At 37.6% G+C, this 18,777-nt stretch overlaps 3 protein-coding genes across 4 annotated transcripts; 2 read left to right on the top strand and 1 right to left on the bottom strand.

The window, feature by feature from the left end:
- On the bottom strand, nucleotides 1–12,655 carry lipia (lipase, member Ia). 2 transcript variants are annotated; one of them, XM_011483480.4, is made up of 11 exons: nucleotides 12,246–12,655; nucleotides 4,514–4,592; nucleotides 3,380–3,750; nucleotides 3,168–3,276; nucleotides 2,527–2,628; nucleotides 2,351–2,440; nucleotides 2,091–2,258; nucleotides 1,744–1,833; nucleotides 1,117–1,225; nucleotides 868–1,041; nucleotides 1–774 (listed from the first exon to the last, which is right to left on the bottom strand). In XM_011483480.4, exons 2-11 carry the CDS (start codon nucleotides 4,563–4,565, stop codon nucleotides 690–692), a joined length of 1,350 nt encoding a protein of 449 aa, XP_011481782.1. In that variant the 5' UTR covers nucleotides 4,566–4,592; nucleotides 12,246–12,655; the 3' UTR covers nucleotides 1–689. The 2 variants fall into 2 exon arrangements, with proteins under 2 accessions (XP_011481782.1, XP_004076472.1); XM_004076424.5 differs by lacking the exon at nucleotides 12,246–12,655 and adding an exon at nucleotides 5,048–5,225.
- On the top strand, nucleotides 8,031–11,228 carry pcyt1bb (phosphate cytidylyltransferase 1B, choline b). The gene is made up of 8 exons (XM_023962174.2): nucleotides 8,031–8,214; nucleotides 9,019–9,118; nucleotides 9,391–9,507; nucleotides 9,689–9,840; nucleotides 9,919–9,997; nucleotides 10,075–10,217; nucleotides 10,295–10,483; nucleotides 10,823–11,228. Exons 1-8 carry the CDS (start codon nucleotides 8,134–8,136, stop codon nucleotides 11,039–11,041), a joined length of 1,080 nt encoding a protein of 359 aa, XP_023817942.1. The 5' UTR covers nucleotides 8,031–8,133; the 3' UTR covers nucleotides 11,042–11,228.
- zdhhc20a (zinc finger DHHC-type palmitoyltransferase 20a) lies at nucleotides 12,571–18,746 on the top strand. Its single transcript, XM_011483482.4, has 13 exons — nucleotides 12,571–12,737; nucleotides 13,731–13,757; nucleotides 13,836–13,930; nucleotides 14,023–14,143; nucleotides 16,146–16,215; nucleotides 16,353–16,385; nucleotides 16,486–16,606; nucleotides 16,862–16,994; nucleotides 17,103–17,229; nucleotides 17,350–17,436; nucleotides 17,530–17,597; nucleotides 17,679–17,724; nucleotides 17,804–18,746. The coding sequence occupies exons 1-12, from the start codon at nucleotides 12,620–12,622 to the stop codon at nucleotides 17,720–17,722; spliced, it is 1,044 nt and encodes a 347-aa protein (XP_011481784.1). The 5' UTR covers nucleotides 12,571–12,619; the 3' UTR covers nucleotides 17,723–17,724; nucleotides 17,804–18,746.
- The last annotated feature ends 31 nt before the right edge of the window (nucleotides 18,747–18,777 follow it).

Below are 18,777 nucleotides of genomic sequence, written 5' to 3'. Positions count from 1 at the left end.
TTGAGTCTGAATTGTTTTTATTTTGAGGAAACTCTGCAAAGCAACATCCTGTAACAAAACCCACACATTTATCATCTGTACATATCAACTAGACACTCGGCCCCTCAGTTAACACACATGCCATTCTGTCTGGGTCTTTACATTATATGTCTATGAAAATGCTAAGTGCTCATTTGCATAGGCTTTAGGGAACACTTAGTGTGGTGTGCAGGACACATATGAAACTTCCTGATCCCTTTCTGATGAGTGCGCCACACACACAGACGATACCTTCATTCAATGTTATAATCGATCATCAATTTAAGATTTGAAGAGGTGGTCATTCCATAAAATATTTGTGTTTTTTTTAAATTAATCAAGCATGTTTTGAATTGGAGGAGTGCTTGGAGGGAAGTGAAGCATGAAGATTTGGACCCAGAACTTTTTTCCAGCTAGGGTGTTTTTAAGTGTAGAGTGGAAGAGATTCCGCCATGATTGATTGGACTTGCTTTTTGCAAAGGACTACAAAGAACTGGTAAAGTGACTGCTGAGTGTATTTACAACATTTTTTTCCTTTAAAAAAGGTATTTACATTATATACATTCACTTTGCAGAAATGGGGATCATTCGTGTAAAATGCCAGAGGCTCTTCTTTTGAATGTGGAGCCCTGCACTTCTCAGTTTTGACATCGGCGAAGAGATGAGCTCAATCAGAATGTAGCATCTCCACATTGAACAGGCATGAAGCTCACCTCTTTGTCCTCATCCAGAAGAATATCATATCGACACAGAGGCCTGAAAGAGATAAAAAAAATGTTCAGAGTCACACTCACAAGATCCAAAACAGGAACGCTATGAGTGGAGTTCAAATCGCCATGCGCCACATACTTCTCTGTGCGATCCAGGGGTGTGAGGCGGAGTCTCAGGATCCGGAGTTTATGTTTGGGCTGGAGAGATTTACCAGTGTGGAACTTAACAGACACTTTCTTCAATGATGAAATGTCTCGGTCAAACCCAGCCAACAGTGTAGTCTCTTTGTACTTCTTGAACTCTAGTGTTTTACTGGTTAAAACAAACAAAAAATAAAAAAAACCATAGGAACAGACCTTAAAAAACCCTTCATGTAAGTGAACTTACTGCTTAATGATGGCCACTGCTTCTTCACTGTCACCATACAGTTTGACAGTAATGTACCCCATCTGTGTTTCCGTGTTCCAGACAATTACATCTACCTTAAAGTTTGTCTCTGAAATAGAGAGAACATTCAAGTTTATTGTTTCTTCTCATAGAAAATGTATTGTGAGAGGTGGCCCATTTATGCAATTCCACGTTATGGCAACTGATGTGCACACATGTTTTTATAAAAATCATACAATTTAGAAGTTATGGCAGTTCTTAAAAAAAATAAAATCATTTATGGTTTTCAATGTGCTATAATAAACTAGAAACATTAAACTGAAGCACACGTTTACTTGTTTGAATATTCTACACGAAAACTCTACTTTTAAAGAATTAATGTGAAGTTATGACTATTTTGTCTGGCAAAAGCTCTCCTTGTGTCCAACTGATAGGAAACAATAGTTTAACTTTATTTCTTTGTCAGATTAACATAAAGATATTCTTTTTATGCTACAAAAAAAAAGAAAACAAGTCACCACTAGATGACAGCACAGCCAAAATCAGGATTGAGATGATCACCTTGAGTTACTTTGAATGAAAACAGATTTCAGGTAAATTGAAATGAAGCTCTTTTTCAGAACTTACTGCAGTATGGTGACCCTCCGTTTGTTGAGAAGTAATATTTTGCATGATTAGGTTGTGGTAAATAATCTTTCCACTTTATGGAATCATAACCTGGAATCGGGTAAAACACAAATAAACATGCAAATATAATGTTAAAATGAGATATTTGGACACAAAATAACAAATTAATCCAACTGATTACTTTAAAATACTTATGGGTTTGGAACTTAAAAAAAAAAAGTACATCACAATCAAAGAGAACTTTTGTTTTACCGGTACACACATTAAAAAAGTTTGTTTTATGTTTTTTTTTTTTTACAAATAAAAATAAGCAAATTAACAAAGTATGTTGTTTTTAAACCACTTACCAAAAAGAGGACACCCCATGTTGCCAAAACCGTCACATTTTAAACATTTCCCATCCAGATAGTCTTTATAGGAGAGGCAGGGGTAGACCCTGCTGGAACAGGTTCCATTTATAGTGTCCATGAAAAGATTCACCGATCTTTGATGATCACATTTGAAGTAGTATTCTCCTGTAAAAGGAAATAATCACTATGAAATGGTGGAACAGAAGTAACGTCAGCTCTTTATGTGGTAACTTGTAACTCAAGCCTATCCACCTCACCAGAGAAGATGGTCTTGGGGCAGTTAGGCTGATCTGCTCCTCCATTAGCATAAAAGTCAATGTGACCTAAAGTTTCTCTGAAGCCTAAGGCTAAAAACACAATAACAAAAACTTTAAAGCAACAAAAATATGGTTAAACATATATGTTTTAAGCAAAAAAAAAGAAGGAATTTTACAATCTATGTCTGTGTGAAGCACATCTACAAATTGTGCATCTGTAGGGTCCAGCCGCTCCTCTGGTAAAAGACCAGTGAACGTGGGTCCAGCAGCATCAAGCCCTGCAAGCATCACATTGATAAACTTTAGGAAAAACCTGGCATTGGCTAACAGAAGACATATCCTTTAATATATCTACATTTCTGTTTGTCTTGTTTTTGTTTTATTTCTGCTATAATTGAAATAAATCATTTCCAAATCCGAGAGAGTGTAAACAAAGGGATGATGGGATATCAGTGGAGGCTTAATCAACGTCACAGTCACGGCCACAACTTAGCTGCAATTTCTGTTGAACTCCTACTGCCCTGCAGAAAATATTTCCTAGAAATAGACTCAGGTTTTTGGATTTTGGCTAAAAACGGCATAACCATAATTAAAAGACCACTGGTAAAGCTTTTACAATAGATCAAAAGATGACTGGAGTGGGACCTTAATACGTAAAAAAATGCAGGAAAAGCATGCATCTGCTCCATTTCATTTCATGCAGCAAGTGAAATGTTTGATCTGCAATGCCAGATAAACAAGATTCTGACTTCTGGTGCATGTGGTTACTGATACAAAGTTAAAGTGTTGTGGAATCATGCCCAAACATGACTCTTACCTGTAATTCTTCCAATCTGCCCATGAAAGTTAGCACCAACAAAGCCTGATATATGAGCACCAAGACTGACGCCGATCAAGTGGATGGAGCTTAAATTGGCACCGTGGTCCTGAGAATGTCAACAGCAGATTATATCACCCATGATCCTTTTTCTGACATGTCCTTATAAAAAACAGCAAATCAATTTTAGAAGTAATGGATATTTTTCATACCTGCATTACGTTAATGAAAGCTGTAAGGTTTTCTGCAACTTTCTGCGTGTTCTTCACTGCTGCCAAGTAATTCACCGTACCAGCGCCGTGGTTCCAGTCCACTACTACAAGATTAATGTTGCTCCTCGCCAGCAGCAGTTCTATGATTTGGTTCAGCCATGCTGGCCGAGAGCCACTGGGCCGATATCCATGAATAACAAAGGCAGTGGGCCGTGAGAGGTTGAGCTGAGGATGTGCCGACAGGTTTGTGTGGGACAGGAGGGAACCACAGTCGCCATCTATCCTGGTGTAGAGCAACAGCCGAACTTTTACATTAGTGCCGTGAATTGTGTGCAGAATGGTCAGGGATTTGAACGAGTCGCACGTCTGAGCTACAGATGATGGAAAGAAAATCAGATTCAGAGCAAAGTCATTTACAATTTAACTTGTGCATTGCTGAAACCTTCAAAGCTGTTTCATGCAACTGAGGGTGCATCCAAAAAACCCAAATCACCAATATTTTCATCAGAAAAGCCAGTGGTTTAGTTCTTTTTTTCTTTCTAATGATTAGTATGAAGGAGATTGACCCATGTATGGTGCAAAAGCTGGAGATAGTTCATTTAGCAAAAGACATATTACACAGCACAAATATACCAGGATTACAATAATACAACCAAATGTGTAATTTATATGACTAACATGTAGCACAAAGTTACAGGAGATTTTAATAAGAAAAAATAATTAATTTTGTGAAAATATAAAATGCACAGTTTGTGTTCCTTCCCCTCCTGTTCACTCATGACGTGCAGTGACATGTGGAGATGCTGCCTTGCACAACAGCAGTCACATTGCATTTAAGTATTTATTGCGGACGGTCTTATCACACAGCAACTGAGAGGTCTGCGTAACCATACTGATGGCCGTTTGGCTTCTGTGTGCATTTTTCTAAAATCATTCCAGCTCTGTGGTTGTGGTTGTCTGTACACTTCTCTTGTGATCAGCTTACTGTCAGAAGTCACTGGGTATTTTTGATTATCCAAATAGCATACCACTGTGACTCACACTCACACATTGTGACTATTTGCTATCTGCGGTAACGTTAGCAAAAATTAATGACACATTTACATTCCTGTGTGCTGTGCTTTAGTTACGTACCTTTGTTTATCTGAACTGAAATCAGCAACGCGACTGCCAGGTACTGCCACATGATTCACCCCTACAGGTTTTTTGTAGACTGTGGAACATGTTGACAAGTTCAAAATTGTACCATAAAAATAAAAACATAATTTGACCTTCAACTTAAAACAACTAAAGGGAATCCTAAGAAGCAAAAGATGGTCATTTTCATTTCTGTGAAGGGCAGAATTTAACAGTACAAGACAAAAAGAAAGAAAACAACTCGGTTACTTATTAACCATGAGTACGACGAAATTAATCATGATTTATGAATGAGAGAAATTGATCATTTACAGCCTAGATTAGGCAAGAGACGAACCTAAAATCTGTTTTTCACTTGCCCCACCTTATTGAAACAATGGAGTAAAATGGAACCAAGAGTTTACTGTTTATTTGTTAAAGTTTCATCGTCAGTCTCAAACAGGTTCCTTCTTCAGTTATGTTTACCAAATTCTTACCAATAATTTTTCTAATTGTTAGGGTTTTAAACGCCTTCTCTGTTATCAGACTTACCTTCTATGTGAAGGGCTATCCTTGGATTGTTGTGACAAAAGTCCACAGATTAAACTCTGCTGGTATTTCCATATATGTGAGAAGCACTCAATTCAGGAAGTGAGAGGAGAAATAGTTAAAAAGAAAAAAAGCTCCCGCCCTGCATGCTAGCACAAGGATAACCACGCCCCTCACCCCAGGTTAGTGTGTTCACAGGTAAAAGTCCCTAATGTGTGGGTCCTGTTTCCCAGGACTTAAACCAGTTATTTATGTGATGGTTGCACATTGTATTGTGTCTCTAATTTAAGGAATTCTCAAACCCATCAGTGTTTGTTAAATCCTCAGTTAAGTATGAATTGAAAATCAAGAATAACTCAAGAATGTTGCAGGGAAAAGAGATTTATCCAGACAAGTAACAACTATTCGAAGGAATTTTTCCTTTAAAATTTTTTTAAACATTTTATGTACAACTTGCACAGTATTTATAAGTTACTTTAGAATTTTAAAACAGAATTTAAATAGGAATAAATAGTCCAACCAAAGGCTTTTGCAGCTGGTGCTGAGATTTGTTCTTGCAAGGGCTCAATGTTAAATCACATATTTATTTTGCAGCAAACGGTTTTAATTAGAATGGGATATAGTTGATAGTAAAAATAACACAAATCATTTAGTTTTAGGACACAACAAAGCAAAAACGGCTGACTGACAGCACACATCCTCTTTCTGAAGAACTGAGTCAGCTCCACTGAAAAGTTCTCTATACTCAGAAATGACCTGAACATCTAAAAGTGGAAAAAACTTCAAGGTGAATTCATTTAAATTAATTGTTAATCATAACACGAACTCCATGATGTATTTAAATTGAGCTAAATTCTGTAAATTGACTATAATTTGTCTATGGTTCTATTTTGTCAGCATAAATTACTAAAGGGAAACCAGGGTTTGTTTCCCAGGGGGCGCAATGAGCTTCATCCAGTGTGGGTCCTTAAAACTTCTTGACAACAATTGAGAAGGCCTATTGAAATAACTTATACAGGTATGATTCATTTTAAACAGTTTAATTTTAGAAGCACTGAATTGAAACCTTTTGTTTATCCATCAAATCATTGCAAGTCATTTAGTAATTGTGTATGAAGTTTCCTGACATATGATGAGACCTCAGAGGCAACTCGGCAATCTGCAAAGATCACACTGTGATCTGCAGTTGTAAAAAAAGAGACTGCAAAGACTAATGTATCTGATAAAGGCGTATCAGTTTAAGCCTTAGTTACGTGCGTCCATGTGGGGGTTGACCAGTACGAATGCGCTGTGGATCTTCAGGTTGTCCTGGCCCATGGAGGGTCATAGAGAAGAGAAGCCACATCTTAAGGGGAGCGCAGGTTTATCATTCAGTTCTCTTGAGGCTCATACCGCCACCTCAACGGACATCATGAAAAATGGAACGTATCATTGTTGGGCGTGAGGTGGGAGTATCGTGAAATATTTGTAAGGCTAATGTAAGATGCACGCACACTTATGACTTATGGTTGATGCTGTCCTCATACTGCACTCTTGACATTAGTAAGGTGCACGTACCTGCACACTCTGACCATGTGCAAATGCTGCGCGCAAAGAATGTGCAGGTTCCCGCAGGACGCCCTTAACATGCACTTATCACTTAATGAGCAATAACGGGCCCCTTGCTCAGACTGGGGGCCAATTTTGGTGAAAAAAAATGAATAAACAGAAAAAGTTGTTTTTAATCACTTTAATGACCAAGTGTCATTTATAAGGTTAACCAGGCCCTCCAGATGTTTCCCAGATGCTGTCGGAGGTTCCTGCCCAGATCTTCTACTCCTCTAGTAATTGTATCGTTGGACTGACTTATTTTTTCAAACTATTTCTTTTGCTCTGGACAAACAATGTAAGCTACTTTCAGCATACATTCTTTTTATAAACTAGCTAGCGTCTCTCACAGCTTCACTGGATTTAGCTATTTTTGTAAACATTACGTGCTGTGCAGCACAGTCTCGATGTAGTCGTTGGAGCTTATTGTTGCGCTCCTTGACAGTAAATTTGTCATAGTTTTTATGATTTGTAACATATGATTTGAGCATTGCATTTACCTACTTGTAACATTTTTCCTCAAAAGAAACCTGCTCTGGCTCTCTTTTATTGAGGGCCACAAAAACCTTCCCACGGGCCGCCATTGGCCCCCGGGCCACACTTTGAGAACCCCTGATCCGGAGGATTTGGGGGGGTGAAAATGTGAAAAATCTACACAAAATGCCTGAGTCTCACCTACTTCACCCTTATTTACCCTTTTGTGTTGTTCGAGTGTTTAGCATGACCTGTCACCTGCAGTATGCCCGTAGGATAGTGGTCTATATGACATTGATTTTTTTGTGCTGGTCATCTGCATCCACAGCATGGGTTTGCCCAATTTTTGTTCCAATAGACAGCCTGTATCCACCCATAAGGGCAGTTGTGAATACTTTATAAGTTTGATTGTTTGTAATGGTGAAAATTAAACTCAAGACTCCTAATAGTACAACCAAGTCATTCAACTGCTCTGCTATTTTAAACTAGCAGCATATAGTTTTAAAACATGAATGCTTTAATAATTACAAAAGATTTATGTTGTTCTTTTGTGTATTGCAAAATGTATTTCTGGTACTAAAGGGAAACTTTCATCAACCGCAAGAATAATTTGTCTTTGTTGCTCCACAAGCTTTAGAGCTCTTTATATTTGTCTTTCCTCAGCATTCAATGTTACTCACCATTTTTAAATAAAATCTGAATGCTCCCTAACTTTATTTATTTTTTAAACATTTGCCTACAAAAATGATTTAAATTTTTTTCTCACTCTTCAATTGATCCACACACACCATAAAGCAGCAATTCTCTTAAAGCTCATTATTGATTGCAATCTGTATTTCTGCAGACATTTAGCGTGGCTTGAACTTTGCCCATGGACATCCAGTCACCAGGGTCACATAGGTTGGGGGAGGAGGTGGGCTCTAATTTGAAAAGAAGTCCATGTTAAGAAAGCCTTTCTGCTCGCAGGTTAGGAAAGGAGTGGCAGGTGAAGTTCAGAGCGACAGTCAGCTGTCACCGCAGTGTTCAGAATGGCGAGAAGGAGGCGAAGCAGAGGGAACAATGCTCAACAGCTACAGAATGCACCCAACCGAAGAGGACACACTCAGAGGGTAGGTTAATCATTAGGAAATGTAGCCGTAGCATCTTAAATGATTGTCACATAGAGGGAAACCATTGAAACTAAACAAAAGCAAACATGGAGTATACTCTTGCATGCCAGGAATTTAATTTCACTGGGCCAGACATTTTTTGAAACATTTTGTAAAAAATGCAGCAAAACTCATTTAACCATTGCATTAATAAACTATTTATTTTAGGTAACAGAGTTCACCACAATTGTGTGCAATTATGTTTTGAATAGCTGTGGAAAAAAAAGAAATTTTTATTTTATTTTGTCGTACTTATTTTATATATTAAAAATCCACAACTGATGCACCAAAGACTTGTGGATCAGATGAGTTCAAGGGAAAACGTACAACGCAGTCGTTCATAATACAAAGTCCGTGCCATAAAGACGTACAAGTTGCCTCATATGTTAAAAAATGTTCTGTGGTTTTTTAGCAGTGTGATCAAAACAAATGTTGTATTTAATCTAAAAACCAAGTAAGTTTTTTTTTCATTTTCTCAAATTCTATAAAACTTGGGTTCAAAACAAAACAGTTGGTACTTAGAGTATTAATGTACCGTTCTGTAACAATTTTTGGAGAAAACTACTAGAAGATCTTTAAAAAAAAGCAAGTAATTTCTTAAGGTTATCTCCAAGATAAGACAGTTTGCAGTTTCTCCCACTAGGGGAGCAGGCTTGTATTTTGTATTTATGCAGGATGCTAAATTTAAGTGTTTCCTGAATAAATGCAGAGCAGGATAATAACTTTTTTGGAAATTTTGTGTCCGCCTTCTATTCTTATGTACAGGCTCTGCGGGAGCCAGCGGTCTACGCTAAGCCAACAGGCTTCAAGTCCGAGGTTCCCCATGAAAAACTGACAATTACTCAAGCACGGAAGGGAACACCAGGTAGAGCTTTTCAACATCTTCATTTTCATTGCTAATCAACAGTATGTAGCTACGTGTCTGGTGTCTAGTATCAGCTGATACCAGCTAAAAAGAAGAGGTAACATGGTATAGATTACGTAATGGTTTATAGCTGGATAATGATTGATAAGGGGTTTTATATGATCAAAATCTCTCTTCTCAAGAATGTGTTGAACTTTATGGCAGGCTGATAGCACAAATCTATTTTGATCTGACCATCACAATATTGTGATTCCATGTTGTTCATTTTATAGCTAATCGCCCAGTGAGAGTCTACGCTGATGGAATATTTGATCTTTTCCACTCGGGACACGCTCGAGCTCTGATGCAGGCCAAAAACGTGTTCCCCAACACCCACCTGATAGTTGGAGGTGACATAATCTAAACACCAACAATCTTATGTAGTCTCCCAGAAACACCACGATCCACTGTAAAAGTAGAGATCCACGTGATGTCCATGAGTCAACGAAAAAAAAAAATCTAAACCTCTCGATACATTTTCCAGATGTTCTTGTTTAAGTTTGAATAAAAAAACAATGTATGTGTCACCAGTGTGCAGTGATGAGCTTACACATAAGTTAAAGGGCTACACGGTGATGACAGAAGAAGAACGCTACGACGCCCTCAGGCACTGCCGATACGTTGATGAGGTGGTGCGAGACGCCCCTTGGACCCTCACCCCAGAGTTTCTCAAGAAACACAAGGTCAACCGATGCTGAGATCTCAAATACGACAAACACAAAGACATCAGTGTTTTTTAAAGTCTCCCTCTACGCCCACAGATTGACTTTGTGGCCCATGATGACATACCATACACCTCTGCTGGATCAGAAGACGTTTATAAGCACATCAAGGAAGCAGGTGGGGATTCAAACAAACCCTTTTTGATGGTGCTGCTTCTATCACAGGTACTCTCTGATTTTTAATTTTTATAAAAGGAATGTTTGTTGCCACTGAGAGGACAGAAGGCATCTCTACGTCTGATCTGATCACTCGCATCGTCCGAGATTATGACATCTATGTCAGGCGAAACCTGCAAAGAGGCTACACAGCCAGGGAGCTCAATGTTGGGTTCATCAAGGTGAGAAAAATGAAACTTAGAGACAAGCTGTCAAAAAAAAAAGAAAGAAAAACAATGGGGTTTCCCTGTCTTCACAGGAGAATACGTATCGACTCCAGAACCAAGTGGACAAGATGAAGGAGACGGTCCGAACTGTTGAGGAAAAGTCGAAACATTTTGTCAACAGGGTGGAGGAGAAGAGCCAGGACCTAATTCACAAATGGGAGGAGAAGTCACGAGAATTCATCGGCAATTTCCTGGAACTTTTTGGTCCAGATGGAGCATGGGTGTGCTTTACTTTTATATTCTCTTGTCTGCAAAATACATTAAGTACCCAATTGAGAGGAAGTTTGTTAACATTTGAAGTCAACATATTTTTGAAGTGACAAGTTATTGTTTTGGTACGACAGATCAGATAAAATTTCATGCAGAAACCCCCATAATTAATTTTCAGTTGACATACTTAAAAGAAACAGTGATTTAAAGAACCTGTCTACTCTGAGCTTTAATTATAAAAAGACATCTTCACGGGTCATAACTGAAAACAAACACAGGAAATGTGGGCCATAATATAATATATTATGTGCAACAAACATTGTGTGAAGCTACTCTTCCTCTGATTTCAGCATGTAATACAGGAGCGAAGCGGCCGCATGCTCCAGGCGCTCTCTCCGTACTCATCACCTCGTGGCTCCCCCAGCAGCAGCCCCACCAGAGCAAACTCAACGCCTCCGGACTCCCCCACCAGCACTGCCTTTCGGCCTTCCTCCCCTACCTCCGCACACAAAAAGAGATCACGTTCTTCACCTAAAGTGTCTTCCACAGACAGAAGACCTGTTCAATAAGCATTTTGCTGATCTTAATCTCTTAAATTATGTTGCATAATCTCGTCAATATCTGATTGCTTTTGTTAGAAATACGATGTACAAATGGGGTTATTTAGCATTTCAAGGTGAGATATAATGTACATAGGTTATTGTTGAAGAAAAATAAGGCTTAATATTATTACAATAAAGTTTAGTTTGGATGTCATTTGTCTTTTCTTTCATGACTTTCTTTTTTAAATATTTCCCTTTCAAAAGTTAAAAAAGCCAAAGCATCGATTTCTGTTTCAGGGATTACTATTTTACTTTGTCACTATTTTATTTTATAACACAAACAAAGACTGACACTTGCTAACTGTGGTTTGCTGCCTTGTAGATTAAGTCAGATTAGTTAAACCTTTTAGCAATTGCCATTTCTGACTTTATAGCTATGTTTTAATTGTGTTAAGAGTTGAGAATGCCTTAAAAACACTTTGCACACGTCTATCATTTCAATTTATCAATCCTTAAAGGGCTCTTCCACACTTACATCAGAAGTTTTTGGGGGGGGGGCTGAATTCTGAAATACAAGTTAGAATTGTAAATTTGAATTATTTAATCTCAAACTTCACAAACTTTTCTTCCCCAGAATTCTGACCAAAATCTCAGAAATGTTATTTCCCCCCAAAATACTCGAAGAGAAAGAAGGCAGAATTATGATGTTAAAGTCAGAATACTTTGAATAAAAAAAGGCCAAATGATCATTTTCTGTAGAAGCCAATCCTGAAATCAAATGAATGCTTTTTAAACCTGCTCAACTCTGCAATTATAGAGTAATAAATTGCTGAAAAAAATTCATAATTCACAAAACTTATACTTTCTAATGTGAAGCAATAATGTTTCCCAAACATCTGGGCTATACAATAAAAAGTAAAAGTTCTCAAAGTCTCAGCAGAAGCGTTATTTTTAGCAGCAGATAACAAAAAATCTTATGTAGTTTTGCAGTAGACTTGAAGAGAGCCTTAATAAACTGATCATCCATTCTACATTAATTAAAGTATTTTCAAATCAAACCGATAAGGTGAAGAAAATTAGTTATGGTAAAATTGGTGGTACACTCCTGGTTAGCACTTCCTCCTGACCTTGACTTTTGGTTAAATATACCTCTTTTTTTAGACTTAAAAATATGACTTGGTGTTGTTTGTTGAATTCAATATGGATCAGTTTATGTTGGTAAAACACTCACCTTCACATTATCTTGCTGAACGTCTCTGTCCTCATCCTGAATCGGAAGACAATCGAGCTAAACTAGACTAAAGTTTATTAGGCCCAACCAGGTGGGAAAAATAGGGACATTTCCCTTTATCATTTTTCCATTAATTACAAAGGGAAATATCTTGTTTGGACTTTTCAGTAGGCTTTCTGATCTTATTAAGATAGGTGCAGTTACAAAACAGTACTATTAAGTTTGCTGCATTTTATCCATTTAGCTGGTATTAAAGCCGCATGCCCATGTCGGCCAATGAAGGAGGGAGTTCTCTTGATGCTAGTGGCTCTTCGGCTAATGTTTTAAAGCTGTGCCGTGACGTCACGACCGGGCAAGGTCCACACGGATTAAAGATGGCGCCCTCTCACGCGTTCCGGTGCTGCAAACGAGCTCTAAACTGGACACCTGTTTTGTTTATAAATCTGGTAATTGGCTGGTCCTACTACGCGTATGTCGTGGAGCTGTGTGTGTGTAAGTACACTCTTTTTTGGGGGGTCTTTTTGGTCCTTTTTTACCCCTCGTATTGGGTTGTTTCAGAGGTTTTGTACGTTTTGACAGTTCGTCAAGGGGAATTGAGAATTAAATCCGTCCATTAAATAATCTGAGAAAAACAGTTGAGATTTACGGTGTTGAGAGTAAACAATAAAATCATGTCCGGGTCTGAACCATACGTATGTTTAACAGATCAGGTCAGTTTAAATATTAAGTAATGGTTCATAACTCTTAGTGGAAAATGGGATTATGGTTTATTAGTTATTTATTAAATCATTAGCCATTCGTCAGTAAAAAGAAACGTTTTTCCGTTTATTACTAAATATAATTGCCATTTGATGTTTACATTTATTTAAAAAAAATTCTAAAGAACTCCCTAATATTTGATTAGACTTTCTTGTAAAAAAGAGGTGAAATATCTTAAATTTTTTAAATATTATTTTTCCACATTTCTTTAGGTGTAATAAATGAATAAATGTTGATTTGAGCAATGATTCCAATATCTAATCCATGATTACTATGAACTGACAGAAATATTCTTTTTTTCTTCTTCAAACTAAATTAGATTATTTGGAGATTAATCAAAGAAGAGATTCAAAAAAAGCATGAATAATTCATAGATTATCAACAATACATTTTATAAAGCTGCTTTACAATGATTTAAACTTGTTTGTGGGTGTTTTTTTTATTTATTTATTGAAACCTCCAAAAATTTATTTAGATTTATTCATTCACTTATATAGGTCTTTTTTTATTTTTAACTATAATGCATATTTTTAGTGCTGGCACGTGTGCGATGGTTGAGAGCAGGACCTTCCTGCTGCTGAAACAAAGCTCTTTTTATGGGTGGGCCACTGCTGGCCGTGCCAGGCTGCTGCCGCATGCTGTCAGAGAATGGGGGGCATTTGGGGGTGGGGGTGGGGGTATTCACGCATCCTAATGACTTCACTCTTACTTTCACTCTGTTCACAGATACAATCCCAAAGGATGCGGAACGAAGTTAGTGTATTCACGCCTCATGACGTTTCTTTTAAATGATTACAGACACTGATTCTATCTGTTGTGTTTTCTCAACAGTCAGCTATTTGGTCGTCTTTCATTTGTTCTTCGCCATGTTTATATGGTCGTACTGGAAGACGATCTGGTCCAAACCAGCCAAACCTTCCGTGGCCGTAAGTTCACATATTTTTGACGTGTTTCAGCAGAGCTATAGAGTATTGCATGCATTTAAACTGTTTCCTTGATTCCTGTCTTGTCCTGTCAGTTTGCTCTGCCCAGTGCAGAGAAGGAGCTGTACGAGAGGGAGCAGCGAGCTGAGGTGCAGCAGGAGATTCTGAAAAAAGTTGCGAGGAGTCTGCCTGTGTATACTCGCACGGCGGGAGGAGGTATGGATCTCAGTAAAATTGATGCCTCTTGGTCCCAGTGGACCAAAATCCTCCAGAGGAGCCCTGTTTCATTCCTTTATTGTCAGGAATTAGGAAGTTCTAATGGTTTGATTCCTGTTTTTCATGGATGTAAATCATGGCTCAATCAAGTCAGATCTTAGTGCATGTGTGTTGTTATTTTTTTGTCCTTCACCTTATAGGTAGCTGCTGGTAATGAGTGTGCCCTGGTGTGTGTCGTGTTTATGGAACTAGCTGGGAGTTAATTAGGCTCAGTTGTACCTTGTTGTCTCCATGGATTTCCTGGCAAGCAGGGTTCACAACATTTTGCCCCCATGCTTAGTTTCTACAAGACTATTAAAAACTATCAGTGAATAAAACCCCTAAATAAATGGTTTTCTATATAAAGAACAGTCAAAAGGTAGGATTATTTGTGTATTAAAAACTCTCTACAAAATGGTTATTTTTCTAAATGAAACTATGAGGAAGAAAACAAAAAAAGAAATGCTTTCATGCCCATCACAAGGCTTTTCTGTTTAGTCATTAAAAGTTGCTGATGTGTTATTTAAGTAATTGAGTTTTGGCATCTGAGCAAACGTTGTCCGTAAGGCTCTTATGGTCACCTCCAGTCAAGGCGTTTTAGCTTTGAATAAAAATGATAAAAGGAGGACTCCAACAGACATAGTATTTTAAACTTGACACTGAAACATGTCCTAAAACTTTAGATTTCACCTTTGTTACCGCTGATTGTTATTATGTTTTATTTTGCAATAACTTTGTGTCATTAAGTATGAAGTATCCTTCAAATATCTGTTTTTTTATAGTTGGTTTTCTGTTCTCTTATATGCTTCTTTTTGCAGGGAAGGTTGGAATTCTATATTAAAAACATATTTTCTCTTTTACTATGAAGTTGAGGCTTGATTGTAGTTTCTGCTGATCATGAAAGTCCAGGGAACTGTTTAGATTTCTGATCATTGACTGTATAAGAGAAGTGGACTGAGAGAGTGTGAGGTCACCCATAGGAAATGGTTTACTTCCAGCTCCAACAAAATAAAGTCAATACAGTCTTCTCATGCTATAGACGCCAACAGGTTGGAGCCAGACGGCGTCAGTAAGCAGTGATTGGTCAGAGTTGGTCTGACTCAATGTTTCTATGGCAACCACTCTCGCCAATCAGTAGGGAGCTTGTTGGAAGTCCTCACTTTGATAACTTCCACTAAAGAAAAATATCATGAAAATTTTTTAGGATTAACAAGAACATTAAAAAAAAAGGTATCAGAGCAAGAATGGTTATTCTGACAAATTGTAATGAGTGAGTAACAGCTCACTGACATCACTGATTTCCAGAGGTAAAAACCTAATGTAGATTAAAAATGCACAAAGACTATTTATGAAGCAAGTGTGTTCTAAAGATCAAAACTCTGATGATTTTTAAAACATAAATTAAAATATTTTTTTTTTCTTGTAGAAAATCGCTCAAATGCAATATTGTGGTCTATATTCTCTAATTTACTGAGCATTGATGCTCACTAGTTTTTCTCAGAGACTTCTGGGAAATTTCTAGTGCCCTGAATTTTAGAATCATAGATTCTGACCACTTTATTAAATGGGGAATACAATATAAAGTGCACTAAGTAGTGAATAGTGAAAGAATTCAGACACAACAATTCTTTCTGATACACTTGCAGGAAATTGGTAGAATTTGTGACTGTTTTCATCTTGACCACCAGATGGCGCCAGACAGTACTTAAACACTGTCCTCATACACTGTTGACACAGTACACTCCCTTACTATAACCATCAGACATCAATGCTCCCGCTTTAATGTAATCTTTACAATTTAAATGTAAACCAGTTATCTAAAAGTACTTTTTAAATCTCCAAAACTGCTACAATGACCAATGTTTGTTGGCAGTTCCTCCTTAGCTGACATCACCATGAAGCCAAAATAAACTCTATGCCCACTGCTGCATCTCACCCTGCTGGTCTTCCTTCCTGTTTACAGCTGTTCGATATTGTGACTTCTGTCAGGTGATCAAACCTGACCGCTGTCATCACTGCTCCACCTGTGAAATGTGAGTCCACCCCCCAAGTAGCCAAATGAGATTCAGAAACATGTGTAGAAGTTTTGTCCCCCTAGAAAAGTAGACAAAAATAATTTAAGTTTAATTTCTCTAGCTCGACCTCTGACAGGATGTTTCTGTTTGTTAAGGTGCGTCCTGAAAATGGACCATCACTGCCCCTGGTAAGAACTGTTGTTATAATTATAAAACAGCTTTGAAATTTAAATGACTTCCATATTCTTAATGCAGGAGATTTAATCAAACTTGTTTTGTTTCCATCAGGGTGAATAACTGTGTAGGATTCTCAAACTACAAGTTCTTTGTCCTGTTCCTGACCTACGCCGCCCTGTATTGCGCTGTGATTTGTGCAACAGTCATGCAGTATTTCATCAAATTCTGGACCGTAAGATTCTTCTTTCTGTGCCTAGTTAACAATCCAGATGTGTTCATATAGCATGCTGATCTGCTTTTTTTTTTGATAATTTGTAATAAATTTCTGGTAATGTAGTCATGATGCTGACTGCATCATGAGATGACAGTCCTGTTTCTTTTATGTCCTAAAGGGAAGTACTGCTCTAAGGCAGCAGCATAAGAAATGTTTTATTTTCATTTTTATTGTTGAGCAATCTTCTAACATTATGACTTTTCTGTTTTTTAGAAACAACTGCATGACTCGCACGCCAAATTCCACATTCTGTTCCTGTTTTTTGTGGCCGCACTTTTCTTCATCAGTGTTGTGTCACTTCTGGGGTACCATTTATGGCTTGTAGGAAAGAACAGGACAACTATAGGTAAAAACAGACCACAAGCCCACCTAGCTTTTATTTCATTTCTTAGCATTTTCAACTAGCAAACACCTGGAAGCGTTATTTTCTTTTTGTTGTTGTTTTTTTTTGCAGAGGCCTTCAGGGCTCCTGTTTTTCCAAACGGTCCAGACAAAAACGGCTTCTCTCTCGGCTTTCGGCGGAATGTAGTGGAGGTGTTTGGAGACCAGGCTAAGTACTGGATTTGTCCCATTTTCTCAAGGTGAAGCAGATCTACAATACACATCGGAAATCATTCGTTAAAGAAATTCCTCCAAAAAAACAAAACAAACAAGTCAAACTGGCCCCAAATCCAAGCCATATGTTGTTTGTATGTCTTCAGTCAGGGAGATGGACATTCGTTTGTCACCAGATTGGTGCACATTGATCCTGAACAAGCAAACACCGTCCTCCAGCAGAATGGCAAAATGCTAGTATCCTTTTTTTTCCCCACTATGTTAAAATGAATATTTTTTTGTCCATTTAACATGTTTTGAATATTTTTTTTATATTTTATTTACAGCCCCTCAGACAGAGAGAACAGTCCTGGTGTTGAAGTTAACACAGATGATGACACAAAGGAGAAAACGGGTACATTCAACACCTTTTTTTATTTTTTAAATACTCATTTGCATATTATAAAAATGATTTATTGTAAAAATGTTTTTTCAGAAGGAGACCAGGCGGTAGTTGTTATGATGGATTGCAAGCCATAGAGGTTACATGGATTCTGATTTCAGAGGTTTGTCCTTGTGTCTTCATGTTTTCCAGAGTTTGTTATTTCTTTCTTTATGCAGGTCACGGGCTCATCTGCAAAGTCTCTCTGGTGCCTTAAGCTCAGGACTTCCACAGGAGTTCTCCTCATCCAGAAGGTCCTCAAATGTTGTTGCAGGACCAACTTCAGCACTATAACGGGCATTCGTCATGGTGACAGAGACTTCCTGACCAAACTGGACTGCACCAGTCTGAAGCAGAAGACATTTGGGATTTAGTCTTTTTTTTAATGAGCTAAAGACATTTCTATATTTGTTTTTAGGGTATCTACGTACTTCTTGAAGCCTGTGGATGTCTTCACAGTATCATTTCATAAATTATTCACCTATTTCCAGATATATCCTTTATATATCCTTTACCAGTATTACCAAAGCTTTTTGCTAACAGTCTTGAAGCTGATAAATAGCAGTCCTACTGAAGATGTATAGATATATATATTTATGACTGAACTAATGGAAGACAGTTGCTGTTTGCATGTGCAATTACTACGGCCAGTGCTCAAATTCCAAATGGTCTTAAACTCAGTTTACAGTTTATATTTAAAGATGCTTTTTTTTTTAGGTTATAAAACATTTTTGATTTTTATTATTTTTTTTTTTTTGCATTTTACACTCTGAATAAACTGATGACTTAAGGATGAAAGCAAAACGGTAGGAAGCACCAGCTGTGAGGGTGAAGTTGCCTCTTAACATTGCACTATGTGCTTGATGCTTTTTAATGTTTTATATTTTAGGAGGTGGATCCATGTGTGTCAGATATTAACATGTGTGCAGAACAGCGTGGGTATGATCTGAGTGGTGTTTGGAAGCACTTCTATGTAGACATACCTCTGCTGTGAGTCTGTAACTTCTAACCTGGCAGCTTGAGCTGGTAATGAAGTCTGATTTGTAAATAACTAGATTTTTTGATATATTCTAATTCAGGGTGATCCTAAAACAATAAATTAGATTTATTGAACTTCAAAAATTGTTTGTTTTACTGCAGATATTATCTCTGG

The sequence above is a fragment of the Oryzias latipes genome, chromosome 14 (assembly GCF_053564925.1).
Source record: "Oryzias latipes strain Hd-rR chromosome 14, Olatipes_Hd-rR_3.1".
NCBI lineage: Eukaryota > Metazoa > Chordata > Actinopteri > Beloniformes > Adrianichthyidae > Oryzias > Oryzias latipes.
The sequence above is the reverse complement of the archived record's forward strand: the minus strand, read 5'-3'. Positions and strand labels throughout refer to the sequence as shown.

Excerpts from the sequence above, each read along its gene's own strand:
- lipia (XM_011483480.4), bottom strand. The coding sequence starts at position 4,565 with ATGTGGCAGTACCTGGCAGTCGCGTTGCTGATTTCAGTTCAGATAAAC. Across the intron at positions 2,259-2,350 it reads CCCCAAGACCATCTTCTCTG|GAGAATACTACTTCAAATGT; the intron begins GTGAGGTGGATA and ends TTCCTTTTACAG. Across the intron at positions 1,042-1,116 it reads GCAGTGGCCATCATTAAGCA|TAAAACACTAGAGTTCAAGA; the intron begins GTAAGTTCACTT and ends TGTTTTAACCAG.
- pcyt1bb (XM_023962174.2), top strand. The coding sequence starts at position 8,134 with ATGGCGAGAAGGAGGCGAAGCAGAGGGAACAATGCTCAACAGCTACAG. Across the intron at positions 9,508-9,688 it reads CACCCACCTGATAGTTGGAG|TGTGCAGTGATGAGCTTACA; the intron begins GTGACATAATCT and ends ATGTGTCACCAG. Across the intron at positions 10,218-10,294 it reads TCAATGTTGGGTTCATCAAG|GAGAATACGTATCGACTCCA; the intron begins GTGAGAAAAATG and ends CTGTCTTCACAG.
- zdhhc20a (XM_011483482.4), top strand. The coding sequence starts at position 12,620 with ATGGCGCCCTCTCACGCGTTCCGGTGCTGCAAACGAGCTCTAAACTGG. Across the intron at positions 13,931-14,022 it reads CAGCCAAACCTTCCGTGGCC|TTTGCTCTGCCCAGTGCAGA; the intron begins GTAAGTTCACAT and ends TTGTCCTGTCAG. Across the intron at positions 16,386-16,485 it reads ATGGACCATCACTGCCCCTG|GGTGAATAACTGTGTAGGAT; the intron begins GTAAGAACTGTT and ends TGTTTCCATCAG.